This window comes from Bos grunniens, chromosome 23, assembly GCF_055505025.1.
Source record: "Bos grunniens cultivar Pamir isolate PY7600 chromosome 23, Bosgru_T2T1.0, whole genome shotgun sequence".
Taxonomy (NCBI): Eukaryota; Metazoa; Chordata; class Mammalia; order Artiodactyla; family Bovidae; genus Bos; species Bos grunniens.
This window is the reverse complement of record NC_141187.1, coordinates 45,123,170-45,136,515: the sequence shown is the minus strand read 5'-3', so window position 1 is coordinate 45,136,515 and position 13,346 is coordinate 45,123,170. Positions and strand designations below refer to the sequence as shown.

The following is a 13,346-nucleotide window of genomic DNA, read 5'->3' as shown; positions in this document are numbered from 1 at the left end:
ATCATCCGACGTCATGAGTGGAGGTTCTGCGAGTGAAGTTCTCCAGCAGCTGTTTCTCAGTTTGAGTCATCTATTTGTGCATGCCAGGAAGAGCCAGCTATTTTAACGGAAGTGTGTAGTGAAGACTGTAGTAAGACCAACAGATTTGCTAGGACTCGACAGAGGAGGACATTTCTTATGGTGGAGTGTGCCTGTGTTGTGGCCAGCACTCTAAATGTGTTTGGTTTCTCCTCCAGCGCCACGGAGGTCATTTAGTAGCCACCAAGGAAAGTTCTGGTCCAAGTGGAAAGTCCTTACCTGAAATTTTACACAGGGAGAATTTTATAGAGATATTGTCCACTGAGGCTCAATCTTAACTTCCTCATATATAAGATATATTTAAACATTTTTGTAACTCAGTGTAAAGACAATCTATAAAACTATTTGGCTGATAGAGAATAAACTTTAAAAGAAAAAAAGATCCCTGTCTCAGTGAACATATATAAAAAGTGAAATTGCATTTCAGCACTTGCCCTTTTACTTAAAAGAGTTTGTCTTTTTTTTTTTTTTTTTAAGTTCCTGGTATCCACTGACTAGAACTAAAGATGTTTGGCTGACTTTATTATTAAATAGAAAATGACTTTAAAAATTGTAGAATGTAGTTCACCTTTAATGGCCCAAGGTATTTTGTGTTTCTTTCATTCTTGCTGTTTTGGTTCAATACTGAAGCCATTTTTCAGATGTGGAAACAAGCTACCATAGTACTTTGGTGTAAAGGCCACAAGTGGGTGAATGGTAGAAAAAATTCAAATTTCTTGTCTGTCTTTGAAACTGGAGTGCTTCCCACTGTGCCTTCAAGTTGATTATTTTTTTTATGGCACCTGTACCGAATGTAGGAAATTAAGTACGGTGATGTGTGTGTGCCTGTGTTATATACATGTACAGTCCCGATAAGCCAGGTTTATTAAGATACTGAGCTGAAAGGAATTGTACAGTTCCCTAGCATATTTAATTTTACCTGCTTTTCCTACTTAGGCTGTCATTAGTAGGAATAGAGGGGGAGAAGTTTTTAGATGAGTTTAAGTTTTGTATTTTGTAAAGCTCCAAGAGACATAGCTATTGGAAGTCAGTAGGAGAATTTGATTTTACAAATAGGTAAAAACTCTAGGGGGAAATCTAGGATCTATACTATATAATTTTATACATCTTTTCTTTTCTCCTTTGAATTCCTTTTGAGTCTGTTAGTGAGGAATTATAGAATTATGCCATTAATAATTGTGTATTAAGATAATTTAGAAATAAAACATTTTGAAGAGTTTTAAAAAATATTTTGAAACTTCTGTCTTATAGTGGCCTATTTACAAAGCAATCAAATGATAAATAGTAGATTTGGAAACAAGATATTGATTGTAACTGCTACTCTGTGCCTTTTACATGTGATGGATCAATATTTCAAGGTTGTTTTCACTTCACTAAATATGATTTCCATTCTTCAAATATTTGTACATAAAATCACTAATCCAGTCACTTACTAGATGAATTTCCAAACTTTATTTTGGGGATTAGAAATATTTAACTTGTTTTCTAATGGCTTCCAGTGTGAACTTTTAGAACAAAAACAATTTGTCCTAATACTTCTGAGTTACTCTGTAAGTTTCATTCCGTTAAGACAGCCTTTTGGAAAGCAGTGCTTTACTAGTTTTTGTGGGTCAAATCCTTCCTTTTGCGGATGAGGAAACTGAGGTGCATAAAGATGAGGTGAGCAGTCCCCCGAGATCCAAACATTTGGTGTTGGGGTTGCTAACAGTACCTGTCCCTTGATGAAGCAAGAAATTTCTAATAGTGGTCCAGAGCTGACTCCTGGAACCTCACTGCCTGTTTTCAAATGATGGCTCCTCCCCTTGCTAGCTGGGTGACTTTAGGATGCCACGATACTTACTATCTACTGCATGGAGTTGTGAGGATTAAATGAGGTAATTGGTATGAAGCACTTAGCATGGTGCCTGGCGAGAGAAGGTGCTGGAGAAATATTAGCTGTGATTACTATCATCTCTATTGTTACCGCCAAGTTCAATTTTGTCTTGTATTTTTCCTCCTGCTATTGTGCGTTCCTTGGTCTCTTCTGTAATTAAACATCCCTGGATTGGGTCCAAGATGAAAGCATCAATTCTACTCTGTATTTAACAGTGAAAACGTATCTTTCTAATAAAAGCGAGGAAAAGTGAGATTGGAGAAGAGCCCCCTTCAGCGTTGTGCACTTCAAAATTATCCTGCGGTGGTGGTTTTAGAGTTTTAACAATCATGACCCGCTTGTTCTAGATGAAAGGGTTCATGCCTATGTCTAAATTTACAATGACTGAGCACTTTTTGGTCAGTAGAGTAATCAAAAAAATAGGCAAGGTGAGATCTTGAAGAGGAAATGTGAACAGCGGGATGAAGTAGTTATTGCAGAATTCTATCAACATGGGCCGGAAGGACTCTCAGAGGCAAAGGGAGAGCTGTGGAAGGCATGGCCTGAAGCAAGGGGTAGAGATGGGAATCTGCCTCCTTAAAGTTGGGAGGGCCTGGGAAAGGCTCTAACTTGGGCAGGTTATATAAAGGCTGGAACCCTGAAAAGAAAGGCATGTGCTGAGACAGTAGTGAAGAGAAGTGAAAAAGGACTTAGTGGGGTGTTAGGAAGGGGTGCAAAGCAGGGAAATTCTAACAAAGGTGGGCTGTTAAAATTCTGTGTAAGTATCATACACAGTCATCCTTCAGTATCTGCAGGGGATTGGTTTCAGGTACCCTCCATGGGTACCACAATCCAGGGATGCTCAAGTACCTTGTATAAAATGGCCTAGGGCAACAAATGCAATCTGCTTTCCACACCTGTGGGTTTTACATCTGTGATACAGAGGGTGGACTGAATTCCTCCAACTGAGCTATTGATTGATTCTCTTAAACATTTGTTATAAAATTAGCAGCGTATGTGTGCTGAAAGTGATGGACCCTTTCAGATACCAATAGGTACAATAACCAGCTATTGCAACAGGAAAATAAACGGCTAAGTTGGAAAAAGCCATTAACTGTGTGAGTAAGGCAGGCGGGCTTCCTGGAGGAGGTGATATTTGGACAAGAACCTAATGGAGGCGTTTTCTCAGGTAAAGAAGGAAGGGCATGTCGGTGAGGAAAACAATGTGCAAATGATTTAAACTACAGAAGAGCACAATCCACTCCAGTATTCTTGCCTGGAGAATCCCATGGACAGAGGAGCCTGCCAGGCTACAGTCCATAGGGTTGAACACGACTGACGTGACTTAGCACACATGCATGCATAACTTACTCAGAAACAGGGAGAGGTTCAACAGGTAGAATTAGTGGAATGTGGCAGAAATGACATGCAGTAGTCCAGAAACATATGTTGGGGCAGTTCATTTTTTCCCAGTGATATATTTGTGCAGCATTTTTATGTGCCAGGTTAAGCATTGAGAATATAAAAGTCAGTGAGACAGTATGGTCTTTGTGCTCAAAGACCTTATAATGTAGCACAGGGAGATAGGTAGACTGCTGCTGCCGCTAAGTCGCTTCAGTCGTGTCCGACTCTGTGTGACCCCATAGACGGAAGCCCACCAGGCTCCCCCGTCCCTGGGATTCTCCAGGCAAGAACACTGGAGTGGGTTGCCATTTCCTTCTCCAATGCATGAAAGTGGAAAGTGAAAGTGAAGTCATGCAGTCGTGTCCGACTCTTAGCGACCCCATGGACTTCAGCCCACCAGGCTCCTCCGTCCGTGGGATTTTCCAGGCAAGAGTACTGGAGCGGGGTGCCATTGCCTTCTCCAATAGGTAGACAGACAGATGCAAAGAAGTTTTAAAAAGTGTATGTGAAGGGCAGGTGTTGTTTTGGAGGCAGAAAGTAGAGAGTGTCAGGCCTGACTTGGGCAAGAGAGAAATCCGGAAAATCTTCGTACAATTTACGAAGGAGTTCAGATTTCATCCAGGGAGCACTGTAAAAATATTTATTAATAAACAGAAGTCTCAATGAAATAGAGTTGGGAGACCAAACTGGGGAGTTATCACACCCTGAGAGGATAGCAGAGCCCAACAGGGAGAAGACAGACTCTTCTTTCCTGGCGGGGATTCAGCCAGTGAAAAGCCACGGACTCTTTGTGGCTAAGTCCTCCCAACTTCCTTTTCCCTTTTGTAAAAGTGGCCCCCTTTCTGGGACTTTCACGGGTTGTAGACTTCCAGTTGAATTTCTCTGCTGATCCTGACTGAATCCATCTTTTTGCTGGAGAAGTTACCAGCAGTCTATTTGTTTTAGGTCAGCAACACTAAAGGTAGTACAGGGATTTTTAAGCAGAGGTAGCATGATGGAGTTACCTTTTTAAAAACGATTATGAAAAATTGCACACATACAAGTGTGGACAGAAGAGGATAATGGTCTGTATAGATTCCTCACATATTCCCCCAGTCCTGTATTATACTGAAGCAAATTTGTATACGTTTTATGAGGGTGTTGCCAGCAGAGCTTAAGCAGGGACTGGTCGAGAAGGGACCTGGGTCCGACACTCATAACCAAGAATGGCCATTTCAGGACCTTGAGCAGCAAGTGTCAAAAGACCAAGACTCTGCTATTCTGGTATACGCATACAAAGGCCCAGTAAACGTTTTAAGTACCAGCAATTCAGTTTGCCTTAGTTTCAGCATGACTTTGAACTTGTAAGTAGTTTTGCTAATTTCTCCTGCTCTAATATCTTTCTGACTCACTGACATCTGTAAATATTCACTCAGCTTAGAAGATATTTTTAAAATATTTGTAAAAATCTATAGCTTAAAATCGGAGAAGGCAATGGCACCTCACTCCAGTACTCTTGCCTGGAAAATCCCACGGATGGAGGAGCCTGGTTGGCTGCAGTCCATGGGGTCGCTAGGAGTTGGACCGACTGAGCGGCTTCCCTTTCACTTTTCACTTTCATGCATTGGAGAAGGAAATGGCAACCCACTCCAGTGTTCTTGCCTGGAGAATCCCAGGGACGGGGGAGTCTGGTGGGCTGCCGTCTCTGAGGTCGCACAGAGTCGGACACGACTGAAGCGACTTAGCAGCAGCAGCATAGCTTAAAATATACCCATATATCTAAGGGAGATTTAAAAAAGATCAATAGATAAAATATATACATATGACTTTATTGAGAGGGCAAGGTTCAGAACCTATTTGCTAGTCCCCAACATTCATTTCTGTAGTTGATGTTAATGGTAAGAATGTTTTGGACATGAGTAGGTGTTTAGAGTTTTAAGACATGGCAGAGAGGGGGCATGAATATTTCATTTTTGTGTAGGTCATAAAACAGGGATTCAGTTTCATTCTTTTGCATGTAGCTGTTCAGTTTTCCACTTATTGAAGAGACTGCCCTTTCCTCCTCGTATACTCTTGGCTCCTTTGTCATGAGTTAACTGACCCAATATGCATGCATTTATGTCTTGGCTGTCTGTTCTGTTCCACTGATCTGTGCGTCTGTTTTTGTGACAGTACTGTACTGTTCTGATTACCGTAGCTTTGTAATACGGTTTAAATCAGGAAGTGTCCCTTCAATTTTGCTCCTCTTTCTCAAGATTGCTTTGGCTATTTAGGGTCTTTTGTGGTCCCATACATGTTTCAGGATTTTTTTTTTTTTATTTCTGTGAAAAATGTCATTGGAGTATTAGTTGCTTTATTGAGATATGATTCACACACCATAAAGTTCACCCATTTAAAGTGTACAATTTGATGGCTTTTTGGAGAAGGCAGTGGCAACCCACTCCAGTACTCTTGCCTGGAAAATCCCACGGGCGGAGGAGCCTGGTGGGCTGCAGTCCTTGGGGTCGCTAAGAGTCGGACACAACTGAGCGACTTAGCAGCAGCAGTATATTCACAAGGTGGCTCTCTGTCACCGCAGTCAGTGTTAAGACATCTTCATTACCTCCAAGAAAAAGCCTACTCCCCTTAGTGAATCTCTCCAGTCATTTTGTCTCCCCTAGCCTTAGGCAACTACTAATCTATTTTTGTTTCTATAGCCTTCCCTATTCTGGACATTTCATATGAATGGAATCAGGCAATATGTAGTTCTTTGACTGACTTCTTTCACTTAGCATAACATTTTCATGTTCATCCATGCTGGAACATGCATAAGCACTTCATTTCTTTTTATCACCGAATCATTGTATAGATATGACACGTTTTGCTTATTCACCAGTCAGTGGATGGTGATTTGTGTTCTCTCCATTTTTGGGCTGTGATGAATAATTCTGCTTTGAACATTACACACAAGTTTTGGTGTGGACGTCTGTTTTCGTTTCTTCTGAGTATATGCCTAGGACTAGAATTGCTGGATCATATGTTAACACCTTATTTAGCCACTTGAGGAACTGCCCGTTTCTTTTTCAAAGTGACTGCACCCTTGTACATTCCCGACAGCAGTGAAGATAAAGTCCTATTCTACTACATCTTTCCAATGGTTGCTGTTATGTGTGTTTTGGATTATAGTCACTCTGGAGGATTATTAAGAGAGGAAGTGAGATTTGGTGGTCAAGAAGAATGTTGATTCAGTCAGCTTAAAGCCAGTAAGTTGAGAAAACCTAGACACTTACATACATCATGTTACACTTTAAAGTTTGCACATTATTTCCTTGCAATCATGAGAACATTTTAGGGTTGGAAATCCTGTTGTGCTCATTTTAGGGAAGAGGAAACAGCAGTGGTCATGTCTTCCTCCACATCACCTGCTGATGCTGCTGTACTTGGGCTAGCCCTCTGCTTCCACCTCTGCAGCCTTGGTTGGCTCCTTCTGAGATGTGAACTTCTAAGAGGATACTGGGCTTCCCTACCTCAGTGGTAAAGAACCCACCTACCAATGCAGGAGACGTGGGTTCAGTCCCTGGGTCGGGAAGATCCCCTGCAGAAGGGAATAGCAACCCACTCCAGTATTCTTGCTTGGGAAATCCCATGGATAGAGGAGCCTGGTGGGCCACAGTCCATGTGGTCGAAGAGTCAAGCATAACTGAAGGACTAACAGAAACACACACACACACACACACACGAGGCTACTGTTCTAGCCAGTGAAGTTTCACTTCTTAAAGTGATTAGTGAAATGTGAACGTGATTGCTTCTGGAAAATTCAGGAAGAAAAAGAACATGGAAAACAAACTGAATTCATTGAAAAGCAAAAGAGGAAGTTATGTGTGTTTTGGATGATAGTCACCCTGGAGGATTATTAAGAGAGATAATTATATCTGTTCTCTACCTGCTCTTGAGTCACCTCTGACCCGGGTTTCTTCCACCTGTGAGATCATTATTTCTCCTCCCTGAAGATGCTGAGTTGTCTGAAACCCAACTACATCAGGGATTGGTAAACTGTGGTCTGTGAGCCCTCTGTTTTCACAGCAGAGAAGGAAGGCTTTCTTTGTTTCTTTACAATTACAACAACTGACAGAAATCAGAAGAAAAAGACTATTCCATGATGTAAGACACTTACACTAAATTCTGATGTCGGTGTCCATAAATAAAATTTTGTCGGAGCTCATCCATGCGTGATTGTGCATGTGCTGTCCACAGTAGCTTTTGTTGCACAGCTGCTGGGTTGAGGAGCTGCAGCAGAGATCTGCAGACCCTGAAATATTTGCTCTGGCCTTTATCAGAAGAATGTTGCCGACGCCTGATACATCCCCGTTCCTGTAATTAGGAAGTACTGCAATTGACCATCTTAACAACACGTCTAATCTTAGGATTGAAAGGGACTCGATCACTTGTCTATATCATTACCAGAACTGCAGTTTTACTCTTTTTCAAAGGCTCCGTGATGTCCTGGTGTAGGCAGAGGGACAGGTTTAAAATGAAAATCAACCTAAAAAGAAACAACTCATCCGAATTGGGTTTGTGGAGTATCTTTGCGCTCCCCACCCCCACCGTGACCTTTATGTGGGCTTCAGGCAAGCGCATGTGACAAAGGGGATGTATTTCTAATCCCCACCTAAGAGCATGCTGTCTTGACACTGTTATTGTTTCGGTGTGAACTTTAGAACAATCGCCTCTGCTATTTTGGCACATGGAGACTTGCCTCCACGGTAATTATTTTGCAACCCACAAAAGTAATTATAAAATCAAATAATTAGCTTCTAAAACAAGCTGTAACCCCAGCGATGACTCTTGGGAGGGGAATGAAGCTCCGTTCTTGAGTTTTCGTTTTTAGGACTGTCACCGTCTACCTCCCTTGCCCCTTTACCTCAGGTTTTGTGTTATGTCAAGTACAGTCTTTAGTGATGCACCAGCTGCCCTTGAGGCGGCTTTCTTAAACAGTAGTATTGCTCCAAGGTTATGAGCAGAAAGAGGAACAAGCAAGAAAAGGGAAAAGTGAAGCCTGGTTTAATCCTTCCAGTGATAGGAAATCCACTTTTAAAAGGGTGTCACAGCCTACCACACTCCATACCTGGTTTGGGCTGGAATTTTGGGGAGCTGCTCTGTAGTGAGACCTCCAGATTCTGAAGGTGTTCTCAGTGAGAGTTGGCACCAGGATTTCCTGGCACAGAGCGAGGAATGCAATCTGCCACATAGTTAATGACCGTCCATCACTGACAAGCTGGCCACAGAGCAGAATTGGGGGTTATTTCTTGAGAGACTTAAGTCTGTTTTATGGGCAAGTGTTTGTCTGCCATATGCAGCAGATACTGTGGTTAATGTTTATATGTTTGGAAACTTACTCATCTGATGAACTCGGCTACTCCCCATGATGAAAGGCTGTTTCCAGCAGCTGATCTTGGCTATGGGTGCTATGATGGATTTGCTACGTATTCAAGACTCGCACTCTCCAAATCTCAGTGACTCACTAATCCGTGAGTCCCTAAAGAAGCCAAACAGTCCCCAGACAGGAGCTTATCGTCCCCCAGATGAACACACAATGAACCTTTCTGCTGGCCCAGAGCCCTGTTATTTGCGTATCCACATTGAAGAGTATGCTACAATTTCCAGTTAGCCATGGTATGAATTATTCATGCCCTAGAAGCAGCCTGTGGTCAGAACGCCACCGCCTGAAGTAAAACGGAAGACAGAGGAACAGGTTTGCATATTTGCAGCTGACAGCGCCCTTTGCAGTGGGAGCAGAAGTAATGAGCCACGGGACCCCTCCCATCCTTCTTCCCTGCCTCTGAGGCGGAATCATGAACAGGAATGCCTATGTCTTGTGGTCAGACGATAGATGTAACATGGGTTACTGGCGAGTGTTGTAGTCATTGGGCTGTGTGCCTAGGTCAGTTTTTCAACGTTTTCCAAGAATACAGAAGAGGGAATACATACGAAAAGGAGCATCTGTATTCAAGACCTAAAAGTAAAGACCAGGGACATAAGGACGAGAGTTCCCCTTTGGAAGAAGAAACTTGTGAGTATCTTAGAAGACCCTCATGTATAAACCAGATAAAAGGGGGGATGGCTCTGGTTTGCACGGGGCTACCCTCTCACAGAGTGCCCTAGAGTCCTAAAGCTTTCCAGTGGACTTATTTTTTTTTTAAGATTTTTTTGATAATGACCATTTTTAAAGTCTTTATTGAATTTGTGACAGTATTGCTTCTGTCTTATGTTTTGGTTTTTTGACCCCGAGGCATGTGGGATCTTAGGTCCCCAATCGGGGATGGAACTCACACCCCCTACACTGAAAGGCAAAGTCTCAGCCACTGGACCAGCAGGGAATCTCCAGGCTTTCCTGTTGAAAAGTTGTTCTCTGCTCCATTTAGATGAGATACAGTGTAAAGTGATTACTGCATTTTTAGAATATGAACATCAACTCATAACTGGGGACATTATATATGCTCAACTTTATCTTATAAAGATGATGAAACAGCTAATAGAGCAGCCTCTGACATAAATAAGGTATAACCAGATAAGGTATCGGTTTCTTTCGTGTGTGTATGCGTATGGTCCACCCTAAGGTAGAGTTAATTTGGGGGAAAATGTACATATTGGGTGAAGATTTGCATGGCATCATGTATAAATGGGTTCTAATAGAAACTCTTTAGCCTCAGATTATTTCAAGAGGAATGTTTAATCTCATGTCGACATTAATAGTCACCTCTGTAAAAAAAGACAACTGCTCAAAATGAAATTGGACCAGGTGTCCAGTCGTTTTTGCTTCCTCTCTAACAGGCAGCTCCAGTACTTTGGCCACCTGATGTGAAGAACTGACTCATTTGAAAAGACTCTGATGCTGGGAAAGATGGAAGGTGGGAGGAGAAGGGGAGGACAGAGGATGAGATGGTTGGATGGCATCACCAACTCAATAGACATGAGTTTGAGTGAACTCCGGGACTTAGTGATGGACAGGGAGGCCTGGCATGCTGCAAACCATGGGGTTGCAAAGAGTTGGACACGACTGAGCAACTGAACTGAACTAACAGGCGGCTCAGTGGTAAAGAATCTTCCTGCCAATGCAGGAGGCTCAGGAGACATGGGTTTGATTCCTGGGTTGGGAAGATCCCCTGGAGGAGGAAATGGCATCTCATTCCAGTATTCTTGCCTGAAAAATCCTATAGACAGAGGAGCCTGGCAGGCTACAGTCCATGGAGTCCCAAAGAGCTGGACACGACTGAGCACGTATCTGTCTCTAACACTGTTGATGGAAACTTGTTGAAATTCACCATTAGATTTATAAGCAAATGTTGAGGACCAAATAGGAATGACACTTAGCATTTAAACCACAAGTAGATGGGTCAGTGTGTGACTCACTCAAAGTACATAGTTCACCATGAATGAAATGACACAAAGTTACTTTGAAAATATCATAGCCATAAATTATTGTGAGATTTAACTGGGACCATTTCCACTATGCTTTTAGAAAGCAAACACGGCTTATTTTTATTGCAGAATCCTAAGAGTGCAATTCCTGGCAGTGTTTACCAGACAGCAGGAATTAGCAGCCTCCAGGGGAGGGTTAGGAAAACAAAGCACCCTCTGGGAACCCAGCTCCTAAGTCCTGGTGCCAGTAGCCTCGATACAAACTGGCCTCAAACAAATTCAGTCTTGACCTTGGTTTCGCTCCTTGTGAAAGCTGGGAAAGGAGAGGCGGATCATGCTTGTTCTTCCAGAGGGTCTTGAGAATCTTCAGAAGGCTTTTGGAAATTTTTCAAGAATAGAAAACACGGCGGGGGTGGGGGGCGGTGTTGTGGTTTTCAGTCCGTGGTGCCAGCTCCCACATTCAAAAGGGATGAAGGGCCTGCGTCTGTCTTTTCTCCTCGTATTCTCCTCTCTGAGGGCCGTGGTGATGGTTGGTGGAAGGATGTGGAGCCAGACAGGCTGAGGAGCTTGGGGGACTGGGAGAACCATTGTCACATTCTCTCAAGGTGAAAGAGCAGAGGGCTTCCCTGAGCTCCATGAACAGATGACTCTGCCATCTGCTTCCGGCTGTGCGTGGCCTCCCGCACACCCAGCCGAGCCCTCTGCAGACTTGCAGGTCACAGAGCACTGCGCTTTCAGAAGAGCAGGCTCCTAAGGCTAGGCCAGAGACCCCAGCACCTTGCCCACGGCTGGTCCCCCAAAAAGACCAAGGCTCTCCCGTCAGGCCAGAGAGGGTGGGCCAAGGCCCCTAGGGAGAAGGAGCCTCTTCAGAATGCAGTCCTTTGCTGTCCCGCTGAATCCGTAGGTATCACAGACTTTTAAGTGCACAAATATGCCTGTGACTTGGGGATAAAAAGCGGTCAGAGTGAGGATTATGGACTAGTCAGGAAGTAGATGGGTTAATCGGGGTGCTTGGTACCTCGCCTTGGCTCTTAATTTACTCCCTTTCCTTCCTTACGGACATGCAGGGTCCATTTTATTCACTTCTTCTGACACACAAAAGTTTAAATTAGCTGTATCGCTTGTGGGAAAATAATACATTTTCTGCCTGGCGCACACACATACTGAGGTCTGTCCTTTTTAGACGGTAATAAGACAGAAAAGACAAGGTCTCCCTTGCCATTTGGAAGTTACGGTCCATCCAGATTCCAGGGTCTGTGCCCTTCCAACAGAGACCCGCAGAACCACTGAACTTCCTGCCAAAGACCTCTGCCTGTAAAGGAGGCTGCCTCACGCGCCTCTGCTATTGAACTTCTCAAAGCAGCTCTGATTACAGCGTGAGAAACTTTAGCACTCAAGTCCTGACCTTCAGTGTTAGGAATTGTTGTCACTTTTAATGAGATGTTTTCCAGAATATGTTCCACAGAACACATGCTCCATGGGATGGTAATAGACGGTATGTAAAAAATTTCAAGACCAAGCTAATTTGGAAAAAAAACTGAGCTGAACAAAGTTAAGTAGATTGGTTTAATCTCTGAGCCTTGATGTGCCCACGTGCTTAGAGAAACTTCAAGAACAGAGTGTTTATACTTATTTACCCAGATTGATTTCATCATACAGTGTGTTTTTTTTTTTTTTTTCCCTTGTGGGGTGGGGAGAATCACAGGTGATGAATGTCCTAGAGAAGAATTCTTGTGTGGCTTCAGAATTTTCCCATAGAAATGCTACATTGATGGATTGCTTCCCTCTTGTGAAAGATACAGAATCCTACAGAACAATGAGTTTCGGTCATGAATTTTTCTTTCTGACCGGAAGCTACTGGCATCAAGCTTCATGTTAACTGCAAAGAAATACTTTCACTTTTGCTGAACATGTATCATTCAGTGATTTTTGACTAAAAGAGCTATGAATGCAAGTTATTATACCTTCGTTTCAATGAGTCCAGCAATTAGGTACTTTTTCAGTTTCCCAAGTTAGGCTATAAGGTTGAACCGTGCGGCAGGGCTGGAGCTTCTAGAGATCTGGGTCTCCATATGTGGAACATTTCAGGTCCACGTTGCTCAGCCTCATGATTACTGACATTTTGGACTGGATATGCCTTTGTTGGGGGCGGGGAGTGGTATTCCGTACACTGTAGAATATTTAGCAGCATTTCTGACCTCTGTTCTGGCTTCCCAGGTGGCTCAGTGGTAAAGAATCCGCCTGCCAAGCAGGAGGCGTGGGTTCAATCCCTGGGTCGGGAAGTTCCCCTAGAGAAGGAAATGGCAACCCACTCCAGTATTCTTGCCTGGAGAATTCCATGGACAGAGGAGCCCAGCCGGCTACAGTCCACGGGATTGCAAAGAGTCGGACACGACTGAGCACACACACGCTGACCTTTGTCCACGAAGTACCAGTAGCATCTATCACTAACATCTTAAGATGCGCCTGGGACTTTTAATTTGGTAGGAGGACAGACAAGAAGGTAACTGCGTTTGAGAGAACGGAGTATTAGAGTTGCTGAGAGCAAGCAGCATGCCACACACCATGCGGGGTGTCCCCGGGGATGCACAGGGAGGGCCAGGAGGCAGGACCCAGAGATACTACAGCCGAGAGT

At 43.4% G+C, this 13,346-nt stretch overlaps 1 protein-coding gene across 21 annotated transcripts in view; it reads left to right on the top strand.

Moving 5' to 3' along the window:
* Nucleotides 1-13,346, top strand: part of PHACTR1 (phosphatase and actin regulator 1) — a 565,894-nt gene that overhangs the window by 323,216 nt on the left and 229,332 nt on the right. The window contains exon 1 of one of the 21 annotated variants that reach the window (XM_086370845.1): nucleotides 9,078-9,362. The exons of the other annotated variants lie outside the window; for them this stretch is intronic. Within the exon in view, the coding sequence (XP_086226971.1) occupies nucleotides 9,155-9,362 (208 nt within the window). The 5' untranslated portion in view covers nucleotides 9,078-9,154. Of the gene's footprint in view, nucleotides 1-9,077; nucleotides 9,363-13,346 lie in introns of those variants that run through there. 21 annotated transcript variants of the gene reach the window in all.